The sequence below is a fragment of the Brachionichthys hirsutus genome, chromosome 17, assembly GCF_040956055.1.
Source record: "Brachionichthys hirsutus isolate HB-005 chromosome 17, CSIRO-AGI_Bhir_v1, whole genome shotgun sequence".
NCBI classification, from domain to species: domain Eukaryota; kingdom Metazoa; phylum Chordata; class Actinopteri; order Lophiiformes; family Brachionichthyidae; genus Brachionichthys; species Brachionichthys hirsutus.
The window spans coordinates 5,171,600-5,189,516 of record NC_090913.1 but is presented as its reverse complement, the minus strand read 5'-3'; the positions used below and the strand labels follow the sequence as shown (position 1 = coordinate 5,189,516).

Sequence of the window (17,917 nt, the reverse complement as noted above, 5' to 3'; positions counted from 1 at the left end):
TATTTACGGTATATTTTGCTTTTCTAGTCTGTGGCGTCACAGCGAGACGACGTTCACTCATCTTCATAAGCAGAAACAGTAGTCAGGAACACAAAGGGGCAATCTTTGCCTGCAGGCGACAGTGAGGTTTGCCATCTTGGTCAAAGAAGTCTTCAGATGAATTACATTACGCTGGACGGGATTATTGTAAACGAGGGTCAACAGCACTAAAAGTCAACCAGAAAAAAAAATAGATAAATGGATTTTAGCAAATATGCAAGTCAAGCTCATTTCAAGAACTTTGCGTGAACCTCAACCATGTGACACTCACACACAGTCATATGCCAACGCTGAGAGCAGCGTGAGTACATGGTCCAGTTCTCTGGTGACATAGCAATCAGGTGGGAGATAAAGCCAGCATGATGATCTAGCTTGGTAACCCACGGCGACCCATTTAATCCCACCGGCCAGGCCCCATGATGGAATTCAATTGATCAATCATGTAGCTCTGATGGCACCATTTCAGCTACCTTATTGCTTTCTGCTTTCTCTGTTGCGCACACACACACACACACACACACACACACACACACACACACACACACACACACACACAGACACACACACACACACACATAGGAAAACCGACCCAGGCCAAAGACAATAGAGAATCCCAAAAAGACCGGAGACAGAGATGGCAGAGCCGAACTACAATCAAACAGCCAGAACAACACTTGTATTTGTGTTAATCAATATATTATCAGTATGCACGTTGTGTGCACACGTGTGTGTGTGTGTGGGTGTGTGTGGGTGTGTGTGTGTGTGCATAAATGCGTCTGTCGGTGTGGGTGGGTAGTTTGATATCCGGCTGGTTTCATTGTATCCATGGATGGGTAAAGAAACTCATAGCCGTGACGGGTTAAATCCTATTCACTGTCGGATACACGCACACACACACTCACACACACACACACACACCTACGCGCGCACACACACACACACACACACACACACACACACACACAGCTGCCTCGATCTCTGTGAGTCAGGAAAGCGCTTCTCTTCCTCTTTTTAAGAGCAGAACAAAACAATGAGCCCTTATTGTTGTCTCCTTTCTACTCACTCTCTCTCTGTCTCTCTCTCTCCTTTGCTCTTCCTCACTCTCTCTCTCTCTCGGTCTTCCTCTCTCTCTCCGTTTCGCTCGCTCTTTCCATCACCATCTATCTCTGACTTGGCCTGTCAATGGTATTTATTTAACCACCCAGGAAAAGTTGAATTAGTGAATCCGGATACCTTTAAGAATTAGATGGGATATCACCGACGTGTGTGTGTGTGTGTGGGTGTGTGTGTGTGGGTGTGTGTGTGGGTGTGTGTGTGTGTGTGTGGGTGTGTGTGTGTGCGTGTGCGTGTGTGTGTACATGCCCAAGCCAAACTGAAGAGATCAAAGTCTCGGGGAACAAGCGTAACAGCGAGGAACTCCCTCCTTTCCTCTCTTCCGTCTCTTTAATCTGCTCAACTGGACACCGTGGATGGAAACGGGGCCAGGTTGGCATTCTGGGTAAATAATGCCACTGATCATTAAGTGCACATTTTTTTCCTTTGACTGTACCAAAAAGTAACCAACAAACCAGAGGAGATAAACATTCCCTATCCTAAAAGGCCATCTGTCCTGCGCTCAATATCTATGTTGGACACACACACACACACACACACACACACACATGCCTCTGTGTGTGACGGAATAAGTTACAGATACAATAGTCCCCTTTTGGCCCCACAAGTCAAGTTGTCCCATTCACTCCTATTCATCTACGTTTGGCCCCCAGTCACCCCCTACTTCCCCTCGCTTTGGCTGGGGGGCACAGGTCAAGGCAGGGCTTTACCGCAACACACTCCTTCTGCCGACACACAAACATCACCCTCTTTTCAATATTCCCGTCACTTGAACAGCTGCCATGCTTAGAAGTTATACAGATGAAGTTCAACAAACAATGAATATGTCAATTTTATCAATTTTATGATGTTAAAATATCAAAATGAAGAAAAGTATTGTTTCACTTGTGTGTGTGTGTGTCCCCCTTTGTGTACAAATGTTTTTTACCAGCAGGCGTATGAGTTTGTGTGTGAGTAGCTTGCATTTTTGTGTATGTGTTTATCTGCCCATGTCATTGTGTGTGCCCCCCGCCCCCCCCCCCCCCCGTACCCCCTTGCTGTGTGTGTACGTGTCATTATCCAGCGGGGGCTGCTCTAATGGAAGCTGTGATTAGCAATGCTGTTAATTAGACCACAGAGCCAAACACGCAGACCCCTGCCACCGAAACACTGCAGATAAAATGTGATGCGCCGTGACATAATGCTTGGGTGGCGCTTTGGGGACGCCTCAGTGAAATGGGAAGCGGCCGCATATAGTTTTAATATGAACTATGAAAAAGAACAGAGCGCCCCCATGTAGCACATGGTGTGGCACATAAAGAACAAAGTGAAACAATAATGCAGCTAATTAGATCACAGAGCTTCCACTTCCACAGAGTCAACCACCGAGTCTTTACCACAGACGACAGAGCACACATAATAGCGCGATCTGTAATGCTACATGACTCATTATTCTTGTCAATGAAATATGGCTTCATAAGGAAAGTAGACCCTTGATGCCGCTTTGACTAACAGTTGGGAAATCACAGGTGTGTTTAACACAGCAAATGCCACTGAACCAGCAGGCACAATGCCACAGCCCTGAGACAGCGCCCCAGCGTGAAGACAAACGAAAATGCTGCAGAAATACACGATGTAATGGGGATTAATAATATGCCTGTCACGTGAGGAAAAAAACTATAAAAAATTGATGGAAAAAAATGGGATATTCTTGTTGCGCAATCAATAGAATGCTTCATTTATCTCGTGTTTTACTGTATTTCCAGAAGATGTGACTTTTTTTTTAATCAACACATTTTTAATTCACAAATGAAAATACATTTTACTTCCACCAAGGAGGCCATGTTTTCACCTGTGTCAATTTGAATGTTGACTGATCAGCATGCAGGATAAAGTTAAAAAAAAAAAAAAAAAACATCAAATTTCCAGATCCTCGTCTTTTCTTTTAAAATGTGTTTAATATGTGTTTTTTTTCCTACACTTAGTTTTATTTCTAATGTTGTAAGGCATGTTTGGGATTATGTCTTATGAATATGTGCAGGTTGTAAGTATAAAAAAGGATCATGCATCTGTTCTTCTTACTGTGCCATTGTATCATGCACAAATTTGAGCTTGGAATTACCAGTGAGCCCAGTTTCTTTTATTTGCATTACAAACTCACATAATTATAGTAGTGCCAAAATACTGCTCAGTTTACAACATAGTTAAACACTGATCAGCTACTCTTGAGAATGCAGGTGTCAGAAAGATCAGTACCCATGCAGGCTGTGGATGTGTGTGTGAGTGTGTGTGCGCGCGTGTGTGTGTCCTTGTGTTAGAGAAAGGAAAAGGAAGAAATAACCCCAGTGGTGTTCTTTCACCCCCCCCCCCACCACCACCCCCCACCCCACCCCACTCTCGCTCCAACATCTGTTCCTGTCTCATTTCCTGCAGGAGACTGTCTGTGTGATGGCTTTTTAATGCCACTGACACTCTCACACACACACAAACACGCACACATAACTATACACACTCGCAAACAGTACACGTATTTCGTGAAACAGCCCCCCTTTATGTGGTCACACACAAGCTCGTACCTCTATTAGCATGCATGCAGCATTGATGCAGTATGACAGCAGCAAATACAATCAATAGTGCATGAATAAACTGCCTTCTCAGGTCGAGCTCCAGTGAAGTACTGTTAATAAAAAACAGGCGACGCTAAATAAAGATGTTTGGTTTTAGAACTCCCATATTTCACATACACACACACACACACCACTACTATCTTTGATCTTCCTGTGCTGAGTTCTATCCATCCTTGAAGGGGGGGTCCTTTGGCTTTCCATCATCATACAGGTACTATCTGAGTTACGACCTGCGCGACGGTACACGTACTTACGACCGGTACCGGTCTGAGACACTTGTTACCAGGCCGCACAGAAAGAATCAATAATTAGTATAATTTCCATTGTATTGATTATTGTTGTATAGTTTACTGCTGCTAGTACACATCTGTGTAACCACTCCGGCTGCTGCTGATGTGTCTGTACTTGTATGGTCTTTGTATTTTGTCATTAATGTTAGATGTAGCACGACTTCACCGAGAGACGTTCCTAGTCTGTGTACCCTCACTGACAATGGCAATAAACCACTTCTGATTCTGATTCTGATTCTGATTCTGATTCTGATTAGAGTCTGACAGGTGTTTTCTTTTTAAAAACCAACCGGATTTTCTCCCACGTAACAATCGCCACGTGCTTCGTTACTCAAAGGAATACCGACGTAAACTAGCAAAAAGGAGTTTAAAAAAAGTATTAGGAGAGCTTCTGTGCAAAGGAGAAAAGGAGCTGGAAGAGGAGCTGGAAGAGGAGCCGGAAGAGGAGCTGGAAGAGGAGCCGGAAGAGGAGCTGGAAGAGGAGCCGGAAGAGGAGCTGGAAGAGGAGCCAGAAGAGGAGCCGGAAGAGGAGCCGGAAAAGGAGCCGGAAGAGGAGCCGGAAAAGGAGCCGGAAGAGGAGCCGGAAGAGGAGCCGGAAGAGGAGCCGGAAAAGGAGCCGGAAGAGGAGCCGGAAGAGGAGCCGGAAGAGGAGCCGGAAGAGGAGCCGGAAGAGGAGCCGGAAGAGGAGCTGGAAGAGGAGCCAGAAGAGGAGCTGGAAGAGGAGCCGGAAGAGGAGCTGGAAGAGGAGCCGGAAAAGGAGCCGGAAGAGGAGCCGGAAGAGGAGCCGGAAGAGGAGCCGGAAGAGGAGCCGGAAGAGGAGCCGGAAGAGGAGCCGGAAAAGGAGCCGGAAGAGGAGCCGGAAAAGGAGCCGGAAGAGGAGCCGGAAGAGGAGCCGGTGACTTCCAAGAAAAGAAAGCTTCTTTGAACTTAAAAGCCGGCTTTATCTACACCCGACTCTGCATCAATGCCGCTCTGCATTAACGAGGCAATGAAGCCTTGAAAAACTGCTTCGGCGCAGAGAGACCAAGAACCCTCGATTAAAAGACAAGAACTTGGATTTTTATGAAAGAACAAAAATGTGAACATGAAGGACAGAAGCCATTATTGAGGCCACAACTTCAACAAATGTGTGTGAGTAGATACTGGTGTAACAATCATTTAATAGCTATTGCAGGTTGTGGGGCGGCACAGCTAAATAAGCGCCGCCGCTTCACAGCAAGAAGGTTCCGGCTTCGACTCTGCGTCTGTCTGTATGGAGTTCCATACAGTTCCACGTCCACGTGGGTTCTCTCCGGGCTCTCCGGTTTCCTCCCGCCTCCAAAAGCATGCAATTTAGGTCAACTCCAAATTGTCCACAGTGTGTGAGCTAAAATATACCATAAAATATAACCCTCATGTCAGCCGTGTCTTTTTTTTGCCCGATTTACGTCCATTCTGACTTACAACCCAGGTGGCCGGAAATCTCGGTCGTAACTCGGATAGCACCTGCAAGGTTTCAGGAATGTTGATCAGGAAAATAGGTAGAAACACAAAACAAATCTTCTTCTGCTCACCTTCGTCCCGCTTCCTCTTGCCCACATCAGCAGCTGAGCTGATACCTAGGATGCCACTGATGGAGTACGACGAGCCGGGAGAGTCGCTGGTCACAGCTGACACTTGTGTGGCGGCCACGGACGTTGCTGCAGACAGACCACAGGATGGCTTTTTTTGGGGGGGAGCAGCAAGTCAGGTTTGTGTGGGGGGGGGGGGGGGGGGATTTCTGTGGCACTTTAAGATATATTAAATGTCTATTCGGTAGCATGCAGCCTGAAATGTGACTGGTGACTTTGCTACCTTATCATTTTAATAATAGAGTATAGAAATGTTATATTTTAAGACAACCATGTGACTGTAATTGACCTCATCCAAACTGTATGTCAGGCTTTCTTTAAGTGACTTTAAAGGTATTTGTTTTTGAATTAGGGCTTATATATATCATTGGGAGCCCAATAGAGCTAAACAAGTATTTAAGTCAGTATTTAAAATTGTATTTGTTATACGATAAACAAACAGCGTGTACAAAAAGAAACATTCGTATAATATAAGTATCTCGGTTAAACTCTCACACACATTATAACATGCCATACAAGCCCAAATTAAGAAACTATGGAGTCTTCTCATCTCATGTGACAAAATTCCTTTACCAATTTCAAATGAGCTTTCTCCGTGTATAATTTTGAGTCATATATCCAATAATGCTTCTGAAGATTGGAGAATCTGCAGTGCTTATAGTTCTTTCTACTTGAAGAAAAAACATTTATTTGTCTTTATTAAGATGCCTTCAAAAAATAAATATATCCAGCATTAAAGAAACAAAACAATCCTGTTTTTCTTGCCTTAATCTTATTAAAGATGCATTTTTAGTTCTCAAAACTGCGTTCAGTCCTGAAAAAAATAGAACATCCACAAAGGACATTAGTCTGTCTGTCTGTCTGTCTGTGCTCATGTCTCCTTCTAATCTTCCCCCTGGAGGAGACAAGTTCCTCGCTGGGCAACAAAGCGACATACTTGTCACCGCTTCAGTGACACACTAACAGGCACATACGTGTACACACAACACACACACACACACACACACACACATTCTGCAACCTCCTGACACAGTCACTGAAACATACAGTCAATGCTTGCTTCCTTGGTTTCTTATCTGTGCCCTTGTAAATGGACGTGGGGTTGAGTGACAGTTTTGGTATCCCAGGAGGGACCGAAAGGTGTGGAGACAGACACCCTAATCCTCTCTCCCTGTAGACCCTCCCAAAAAAACACAAAATGACAAGACTGAAAAAAGGAATTGAAAAAAAAACAAAAAACGATGAAGCAGATGATAAAGGTCCCTTCTCGCCATTGCTCCCTCATTAACGACAGGGAGTCTATAATGAATGCATATCCCTTCTTTTCCCATCACTTGATTTAACACTTCAATTATCTGATTTTCCTTTCTCTTTCTTTTCACTTTTTTTTTTTTTTATCGGAAGGCAGCGCTTTTATTCTGCAAATCCAAATGTTCAATTTTCCGCCGAGGAGTGGGAAGCATTTATCTGCGTAATCAGTAAGCATGCAGGGTGTGTGTGTGTGTGTGTGTGTGTGTGTGTGCTGGTGCTTGAAATGTGCGTCAAAAGCATGTGGAATTAATTTAGATTAATAGACAATGTGCGATTATGAAAGATTTGACAGACACCTCAACACAAGCCACTACCAGGCCGAGAGAGGAAGAGGCAGAGGGTGAGAGAGAGAGAGAGGCGGCCTCGTGTATTTATTGGTGCTCACTTGCTCGAATAAATAAGGAAATGATGTTTCATTCTCAGTGTTAATAGATATATTGCAGCAGTAACCTGATTATAAAGTGTGCATGTAAACAGACAAACCTTGTTAGTCTTACAGTCTTTACTGCCAGATAGTTTTTATTTCCATTAATATTTCATTTTATGGACATTCATTTGTTTAAGATCAGGAAAGAATGAATCATTATTGTGATAATGATTTTTTTCACTGCAACAATATTAATAAAAGTTCAACATGGAGCTCTTTGGTGCAGCAAGCTCTTAAGGAGTTCTTCATTTGGAATCCTGGACCTTCTCCGTGGCTCTATTGATGGAATTTCTATTAAGTTCCAAATCGTATTTGTGTTTCACTATACCCTATCGTCTTACTAGATTACTGCAGTTACTTACTGAGTAACTGCAAATCCCCTGCCTGATTTATTCCCACTGTCCACTCAGAATAATACCAAAAGCACTTGAAGAAATGACGAAACCCAACCACCTCTCAAAGCATCAGTTTAACCAAAACTCCCTGCTCAAAAATCCAAATTGTATTAATAAGCAGATAAGACACACAACATTTCACACTTGTGATTCTTTTTGTGGGGTAAGAATTTGATGTCCAGAATTTCAATGTTTCTGTCTTCCTCGTACGGCGCCCGGGCTCCGCTGAGAGACTCACACATGAGCGGCTCTGGTGTAAAATGTGTTTCGACAGTTGGAAACAGGATTTCATAGCTGAAACCTACCTAAGTTGTGAGCCGACATTGAGCCTGTTTGACCAGGAGGCTGCTGAACCTTTGTCCGAATGATCCTGCAGGACGAGAAAGAGATATATTACGGTGAGTGAAACGGTCATTTTTGTGTGTGTGTGTGTGTGTGTGTGTGTGAGTGAGAGAGGGAAAGGAAGAGGAACATAACCATCGTGGGAGAAAAACTGTGTGTGTGTGTGTGTGTGTGTGTGAAGTGACTAAGGCAGTCTGACATGGCAGAGGGGCCTCACACTTCCTGCTTGGCTGCTCATGCAAGCCCTTTTCTTCCTCGTTCTTTTCCTTCCCTCTCCCATCTTCTCACTTCCTCTCCGTCCTCTCCCTTTCTTCTTTCCTTTCCTATTGTGTCTGTGTCTTTCCTTACTCTCACACACACCTTCATTCCGTTTTGTATGCCTCTTTGGCTCACTCCTTCTCCGTCTCCCTCCCTTTCTCTGCTCCCGTGGGTCGTCGTGTTGAACCACTGAGCCGCAGCCACTTTAGGCTCTTTGCCATTCTCTTTTTCACTCCACACACAAGTCACACTTGCTCTGCCTTTCTCTGTGCCTGTTGCTATGGGCTGATGGTCGAACACGCAGAGATCACACCGATTTGGTTACCTGTTGATGGAGCTGACGCTGGGCACGCTGTCGTTGTCACACACTCTCTCTGCCAGGAGCCTGTCCCGGATCTCCCAGGCAAACATGGTGGGATTTTGGCGTTTGTAATCTGCAATCTTGTCGACAACTTTGGGAGTAGCAACCTTTGGTTTGGATCCCCCAATTACCCCGGGGCGGATGCTGCCCGTTTCATAGTACCTTTCAATGAAAGCAGAGAAGACACTTGCTCTGGTCATGGGGCAGAAAGTTGTGCTTCTCAGTATTCAGGATCTTTTGTCTCGGTTTTAAACCCTCATATGTCGAACTCTTCTAATTCAAGATTAAGTGTGAAATAATAAATGGAGTTGGAATGTTACATTTGAGCATTTAAATCTCATATTGTAGCATTTGTATTAAATTGTTTAAATGCATCTTGTTCTCTTTAAATATCAAATAATATGTCTGACCAGATCAGCCAATTTGCAGTCAGAGCTCTGAATTTGATATTATTTAGTTCTGAAGCAATGCAAATGAAAAAGTAGAAAGATATGCTGCGAACGGAGGATAAAATTAAATGCAGAATGAAAGCCGGATTCGAACAATCAGACCTGAGAGGCCGTAGTCTGTCTCTCTAACTTTATTCTAAAAACAGACATAAAGTGGTTTAAAATCCTACTTAATGAAGGCAACTTAAGTGAGATCATCAATGTTGCTGTCCACCTGAAAACAATATTATATATTAAAACAATATTCACCTGCAAATGAAGATTAAAAGAATAATTCTGGGCAGGCAATATTTTTAATGCCTATTGTGACCACATGAAGATGAGATGCAAAGCACACACACACACACACTCCTTATCCTTCCTGAATTCACCTGAAACCAATACGGCTGTGGCTTTCTTTGGTCCTTTCACATTAAGACACAGAGGTAAGAAGATGGTGGCACTGATGCAAACAAACAAACACACACACACACACACACACATACAGATTCAGGCATCTCCTGTCCACCATGGCTATTTCATGAATGTATTTGCATGCAGAAGGGGCAGGGGGGCAGGGGGAGGGCGGACTGCAAATGTGCTACGTAGTTTGCAGAAAAGGGGGGATGCTGTGTTTGGATACAAGCTGTCAGTCAGTCTTAAACCTGCGGCTCTCTCTCTCTCTCTCTCTCTCTCTCTCTCTCTCTTCACTGTATGGTAGAGTAATCCTTTCCTTGAAGATGTGTGTTTCTGTAAATGTGCATTTCCTTGTCTTTCTTCGCACTTGTGTGTGTGTGCGTGCGTGCATGTGTGTGTGTGTGTGTGCACGCATCGAAATCTGGCTGCGCTGCACATTTTGGTTCTTGCTCACAGCTGGAGGATAAACACTGCTAAAAGGAAAAGACAATCTATTTCCAAATGGAAAACTATTTAAATTATTCACAGTTGAATCATTGGTGAATAAACGCGCATGGTTATTGATATTCGTGCAATGGCAAACCCATAGCATGCACGCAAGCACACACGACATACACACACATAGAGTGGGAGTGTTGGTGTTTTTTGTTCTGCCGGCACCAGAGACAGGGAGGAGAGGATAAAACAACCCTCCCTCCCTTCTTCCACCACCACAGTAACGCTTCAGTAAGTTGAATGGCCAGGATAGGGGGGGGGGGGGGGTAAGGGAGAACAATGAGCAACACAGGTTTTTTTTTTTTATAGCAGAGGGTCGCTGTTGCTAATCCTTCCCCTCTGTCCCCTAAAATGGTCTCTCTGTCTCTCATTGTATTTTTTCTTCCTGCACTGCTCTTCTTTAACATCCTTTTTCCCTTTTGATAGTGTTTCTTGTTCTTGTCCTTCTCCCATTCTCCATCTCCCTCATTCTACTATTGTTTCCCTTTTTTTGGGGGGGGGGGGGAGTTGGGTGTAGAAATATGGTGCCACTTTCTTTTTGATGCTAATTCCAAAAAGTGATGAATCTTTTCCCTTTTGTACCCCTTTCTTCTCTGGGGGATGGAACAAGTGGGGATTTATTCTTGAATTTGAGTGACAGGGAGAGGCAGAAATATTGGATAGAAAGGAGCCTCGTGAAAAAGAGCAAGAAATAGAGGACTAGGTACTCAACGATGATTTGACTAAACTGAGCCTACGTTTGTGTGTTAATTTATCCGTATTAAAGAATAAGACTTTATTTAGCTGTCTTGTTTCCACCATTTGTAAAAAGATGCTGTGAAATCAGAACTGTGCAGGTAACACAACCTCATATTCTGATCCCACACTAATGTGTGTGTAAAAAGGTCACCATAGGTGATTGTGTATTTTTTTTACCTGCCCAGTATTTTGCTGACACATCCATGGCTCACTCGAAGCTGCCGTGAGATGTCACAGGGCCGAACCCCTTGGTGGGCGAGCTCTACTATTCGCTGCCGCACTACATCAGGGAGGGGCCTGCCATTTACGAACACGCCTCCGAGCTGATTCACTCCACCATGTCCTACAGGAGAGAGAGGTGAATCAAAAGAAGGGTAAAGAGAGCGGAAATTGTATACCTGTAAATCTGAAGGTAAACAAAAAATAACAAGGTTAAAATGCTGCCCCATTACAGAAGCAATGATAAACTGTTTTTTTTATGGGAGCAGCCAAATGAGGCTGTGATGAGAAGAAGGACTGAGAATTTAGCTGCAGGCACAACAAATGAGAATAAACACACAATGATCAAAATCTTCATAAATCGTTTTTCTTTATTTCCCCCATCATTAATGTTCAAGTTCTGGTTTGTTCTGGCGTCTCTGCATTGGCTTCCTGTTAGAGCACAAATTGAATATACACAAATTTCTGCTCACTTTTAAAGCCCTCTACAGCCAGAGTGGAAAGCAGCGAGTCCACCGGTTCAAGTCCCAGCCCAGATGGAATGAGGTGTGTGCTGGTGGCTGGAGAGGGGCCAGCCTACCCTCGGAGCACTGCGAAGGTGCCCTTGAGCAAGGCAACCCCCCCCAACTGCTCCAGGCACGCTGATCATGGTGGCACCCTCACCCTCTGCCCTCTCCGCATGCAATGGGCCCCTATGCCTATACGCATGTGTGTGGTTGTTTCTTCTTCTTCTGTCTCTATATCACTCTCTTTGTTTTTGACTCTCCTCTTACCTGTCCTTGTCTGTGTCTCTCCCTCCCTGTCATTGTCTCTCTGTCTTTCTACCACTGTGTCTCTCTCCTTCTCAACCCAACCGGTCAAGACAGATGGCCGTCCACCATGAGCCTTAGGTTCTGTCCAAGGTTTCTGCCTGTTAAAAGGAAGTGTTTCCTTGCCTCCGTTGCCAAAGTGCTTGCTCTTGTGGGTCGAGTTGGGTTCTGTCTTTCCCTGCTACTCCTGTAAAGTACCTTGAGATAACGTTCTGTTATGATCTGCCGCTATAGAAATAAAATTGAATTGGTCTTTGTTGAGATTAGATCTATTAAAAGACGCGACGGGACATTGGTCATGCTCTGGAATGACATCGTGCTCGAATTCCAATCTGATAATCGGGAATCTTCTGTCAACGTCCATTAATGTCTTTAATGACAACTGTTGTTAACAAACGGCGCTAACTAAAAAGCACTTGATTGATCATGTTTTGGCATCTATCTTTTACAACATCTGCATTACAGTATGCATTCAAGAAACCATTTTCATAATTGCTCACTCTCAAATCCTCCTCGTCACTCTTCCTCTTGTTCATTGACAAAAGTCAATTAAAGAAACAGTTTGTTGGCAATCCTGTAAACTCATGTTAAAGCATGCTAAAAAAATATATCGGCATGCTCTGTTGAAACACTGATCACAACATTGAACGTATTAATAAGCACGAGAAATATTTATAGAGGTCACTTTCTCGGCTCCCCAGCTTTTGGTTCTCTTGCTGGAATCGGTTTAGCACCTCAAATGCAGCTGATTTGTGTGTCTCAGCATAACAGCTCCAGTTAGACTTTTTCAGAATGCAGACTTTGCCCATTTACACCCAAAGCAGTGCAAGCTAAGATCTTAAGTAAATGAAGGGATTTCAATTAATTATTGACCAAGGCCTGGCCCCAGCCCCTTACTGAAAGACGGTGCTAATATTCCCCAGAGGGGTGAAATGAATAAAGCAGAATCAGGCTGCCACACGCGAGCACAGAGTAACAGAGTATTTAGCTGAACCTTGTTATATAAACGTATTTAATCCTCTGCTCTTTGCCTGCTTTAACCATAAACCTTAGAAAATCATAGCATCCTCTAAAGTCAAAATGGAAAAGTCATGATCAGATTTGATGTCACATAAATTGCTGTCTGTCCATTAATCTATTAAACAACTAGTTGCCTCATTTATAAATATATCCTTTCACCAATCTCAGTGTTCTTTGGAGAGAACCGTATTCACACCTACGTAAACGGTGTCCAAGGAAAGTCAGAACCGATGTAGACTACAATGATAGCCACTTTTAGCCGCCGCCACTACACCAATCAGTCAGCTTTGTGTGTGTGTGTGTGTGGGTGTGGGTGTGTGTGTGTGTGTGTGTGTGTGTGTGTGTGTATCTCACGACAAGCATAAATCAACCAGATTTTTTTGACCACATAATCCACGAGCTTTTGTATTACCACAGTGATTACATCTGTAGGGGAAATACAGACGCAACACACACAAACACTCTCTCCCGCACACGCTAATCCTCGCTGTGGGGGTAATAGATTTGAGACACATTACCCCAGCTGGGATAACCCTTTAAACACAAAGTTGTCCCCTGAACCTGTCCCTCTGTCCTCGCCAGCCTCCCCCCCCCCAACTGAAATGTAAATAGATCCACAAAGGGAGGATAAATACAGATATGTGAAGTCTAGAGCATCTCATTCGGCGGAATCCAACAAAGCCATTTCAAAACCGCCGATGTGGACGTCACTCTCTTCCCTCGTGGCTTCGTTCGGTGATATAGAAGAAGCCTCGATATGTAGATGCACCCGGTAAACAACAGAATTTAAAATTAAAATTAGCAGTTGCATATTTGCTAAAGACAACGGCATAGTCATTCATGCAAAGTCCACAAAAGGGGGGCTCAAAGTCTGCATGACATTAACCGTACAACATCAGCTCTATCACAAGAATATCTCTTCTCATCTGTTTAATTACAGGAACATTCACGATCGTGTGGCAGAAATGGAGCAGGTGGATTAAGGGAGGGGATTGGTCATCATGGGGAGAACTTTTCCTGCTTGATTGTTCCAGATGTGAAACATCCATCCATTCCATTTTGTTTTTGGCGGCGAGATGACCGCGGCCGTCTCGTCTACAGCCGCTTATCCGCCTTGCAGATCACTGAGAAAATGATGTCTGGTTGGGTTTAAACACAACAAAAACCACAGTTTGATGCCTGTGTTTGAATGATGTGGGCATTTTGTCAGGATTGGAGGGTTTAATGGAAACACGTCGTTAGCCTAAAAGCATAATCGCCTAAGTCTTAGGCAATGCCTGTTGACAATGGGCAATTATGCTATGAAACTAACAATATTCATAGGATTAGAGTTAGGCTCCTGCGTTTCAACCATGCAAGACACACACAAAAACTTAAGCTTTGCTTCCAACTTTGTAAATAAATATTGCCTGATTTAAAAAAAATCAAGTCACCCCCCCCCCCCCATCAGGAATGTCATTCTGGCTTAAAGTTATATATGTTTATTATATGCTAAATTCTAATAGGTAGGTCTTAGGAGTAGTAATGTAACCTCACATCACCTGTGTCTGTGAAGAAGCACCATTCACTCACTCAGGAAAAAAAAGAATGAAAACCTCCAAGTTTCAACTTGATGACCTGCTTTTGGGGAACATTTCCAGAAGGCTGCCTATTTGAAATGATATGAAAGAGCTCCTTTCCACACATCATTCGTCCCTGCCAATGTGCAAGCAGCAGCTGCTTTTAGGTCCAGCACAGCGAGTCATATCAGATCAGTTTTATTTCGATGCCGGACCCTAAATCTCAGATTACCATCAAAGTATTTTTAAATCGTAACCCATATATGCTCTCTCTGTCCTTCTGCCCTCATTTCACTGAAGATATTGGGAGCCACCACCTCGTTCTGCCGCTACATGAGACAACAGGCTCGCAATAAAGATCCTTGGCTGAATATGAATCATGGTTGAGGTTCATGGTCAACGCCTGAATCCTCGACCTCCCACACTCCAGAATCGCAAAGTTTCTGTGCATGTTTGTGCATAAGTCCTTTACATTAATAAAAAAAAAAATCAAGAGTATACCGGTAACTGGAAACCACAGGTACAGACACTTCTGGATATTCCTCAAAGCAACAGTGACCCTGCTGACCTACATGCACATTTCAACACACTCTATTGCTTTCTAAGTGTTTTGTATGGTTGCGTGGCGACAACCATTATTCCTTCCTCCTCTCTTTATTATTATTATGTCCTGAAACCTGAATAAAAGCACAGTTTTCACAGGGCCGTTTGCAGGTATCTGCCAAGCAGACTCTCACCTCGTCTCTCTCCCTATTTTTCTCCCCTCCTTCCTCAGATAAGAGCAAATGAAATGGTTCCTTTCACCCTTCCTATCTGGGCCAGGCCATGAAATAGGCCTTGCTGTGTAAAGAGATGGAGAGGAATGACTTGTGACCCCACAGATAACTATTTATTCACTTATCTGTGCATTTTACTGTTGGCATTAGGTGTTCAGACGCTCATCGTTCTCGGGGTCGGTTATGGGGATTATGCCTCTACAAATTTATTTTCCAAACCTATAAATATACTGATAGGGACAAATAACTTCTAAAAACATTTGTTTATCAGCCAATTGCAGTATAATTCTATGAATAAGTGCTATAAGTGACATTTTAAAAGCCTTTATGCCATGTTTTTACACTGCTGCAGTATAAGGCATCAGGCAGAATATAGGAATTGGTTAGAAAGGTTGAATGGATTTCTACTTTTATCACTGAAGCAGGAAAATATCCCTGCATTCTCTATTTCTCTTTAGAGCGACGCCTGAGGAAATACATTTGGAAACATGGGAATTTGGGGCTGAAGTTTAGTGAGTTCAGTGACAGGGCTCCGGTAATTCCACACCCTGGACAAACAGATGAGCCACTCACTCCAAGACATTCAGTCAGAACTCACCTGGAGAAGATTTGACGCAAATTAGATACCAAGATGGGTTTTTTTTTTTATTGCCAAATTAAGACGGGTGACTTTTGCTGGTCTTTCTGTAAGAAGCTGTCTCGAGGTTGTTAGTAGAAGCAGCAGCTTCGCTTTCATCCGTGGAGACACAGAATCAGAGCAGGACAGAGACAGCCAGGGGGGTACCGGGGCTCACCATCCCTGTTGTATTTTATTTATTTACCTACTATGGGAGCTGACTTAAGAGCTCAGTGCCTTCTTAAATGTTTGATTGATTCACTGTTTCTGGAAGGGAAAAAAATTACAGAGATAAAGCAGAATATATTCAAACTCCTCCATCCAGAAAATAAGGTCCATTAGTCTGTTTCTGTCTTCGCTCGACATCCAACGCTCTTTCTCTCTCTCTCATCTCATCTTTCATTTGCCTGACTATACTCAAAAATAAAGCAAAAAAGAAATGCAGCAAAATCCTCTCTCTCTCTCTCTCTCTCTCTCTCTCTCAAGAAGAAAATTACTTTTGGCTGAAAACCTGTTTGGAAAGTTGCCTGAGAGAATACAGATGAAATTCATTTCCTTGAGCAAACACTGACTTGATTTGTGAGATCTGCCATTCGGGCGTTTTGGCCCTTCTTATATTGCTATTTATTTATGTTTAAATAATGGATAATTTATTTGAGTGTAAATCAGGCAATATTGTGATGATGATGATAATTATTATTAATAGAATTTGTTTCTGCGAAGTTCAGTAAGAATAAGTACGACTGTATATTCATTGGTGGGGGGGGGGGGGGGGGGTAGAAGTTAGATTCAACTCAAGAGTAATTAATTTTATTGCGAGGACATCGTTTTTCTCTTTTCCTTTGTGCTCACGCACGACTCGATCGTCAAATTCAGGCGGCGGCCTCGCCTACTTAATATTCAGCCGCATTAACATTACAATGCACGATTATGAAATTCATCTCATTATCATCACAATTACCTGCTATGGATTTTTTAAACATCCCTCCCATGCATGCTGCTGCTCGCCAAATTAACACTCCGAAGCCATTACCAAGTAATCAAATATTTTATAACTTTTAATTCTCTGGATTGACAGATAGTAATCCAAAGAGGAAATGACCTCACGGATGGGACATTCAATTGAGTGACGAAAATAACTTTTTAGGCGTGAAAACTGTTTTTCCAGGACAAACGAGCCGCCCAGAGAGACATACAATTTGTTTCAAAGTTTTCTGTGATATATATATATAATATATATATATATATATATCACAGAATAATTCAAGCCTGGCATGCTCCTAAAGGAAAGTCGTGTATTTTCTAACCCTCCTATCCTCAAATATCACAAACACATTTTATCCTTTGGGTCACATGCAGGGATATTTAGCATCCAGAAAATGATTTACAGGAAATTGTTGTGTCAGGGACTTTGTTAATTTGTTAAATACATAAATAACCCTTTGATAATAAAACCTTGATCCTGTTCTCTAGCGCCACCATCAGGCCAAACTTTAGAATTAGTTCATTATTATAATTTATTTATTTGGGGGGGGGAGATCAAAAATCAAAACTTATGATGTGGAAGTCTCTAAATCCTGAAGGCCAAGTGTATCACATACAGACTGGGCTTTTTAAGTATAATTTCTATATAGTCACTGACACACTGATGAAAACCGTCATGGCGCCATTAAACATCCACCAAATGACTGAACACACTGATGAACGCCAACGAAGGGACTGCCTCATGACCTGCTAGGCCTGCCTTCTGGAGCAGATGCTCCATTTAAGATGTGGAGATGAGACACGCTGGTCTGCAAGAGAGGAAGATCCATCTATATGATCGAAGCAGGAAGTAAAGGAAACAATGTTGCAGGAGAATCATGGAGCCCTTTGAACCGTTTGATCTTCACTACAAAGTAACTAAATGAACTGAGCTACTGCAGAACATTATTGATACATTCATAGGTCTGAAGGACACACACACACAGAGGAACACTAACGTGCATGTGCAATATGTGTCCATCACATTGAAAAAATATCATCATGATAATTTTATTCTAAATCAATTTTACCCTTCAAATTAGGAAAGGTCATGAAACATGAAGT

The 17,917-nt window shown here is 43.0% G+C and overlaps 1 protein-coding gene across 1 annotated transcript in view; it reads right to left on the bottom strand.

Moving 5' to 3' along the window:
• The window catches only part of pax5 (paired box 5), a 28,555-nt gene extending 16,333 nt beyond the window's left edge, over positions 1-12,222 (bottom strand). Inside the window, exons 1-6 of the mRNA XM_068750521.1 lie at positions 12,185-12,222; positions 11,823-11,830; positions 11,008-11,173; positions 8,717-8,914; positions 8,097-8,161; positions 5,602-5,727 (exon numbers count right to left, since the gene is read on the bottom strand). Of these exons, the coding sequence (XP_068606622.1) occupies positions 5,602-5,727; positions 8,097-8,161; positions 8,717-8,914; positions 11,008-11,173; positions 11,823-11,830; positions 12,185-12,222 (601 nt within the window). The remainder of the gene's footprint in view (positions 1-5,601; positions 5,728-8,096; positions 8,162-8,716; positions 8,915-11,007; positions 11,174-11,822; positions 11,831-12,184) is intronic.
• Between the last annotated feature and the right edge of the window lie 5,695 nt (positions 12,223-17,917).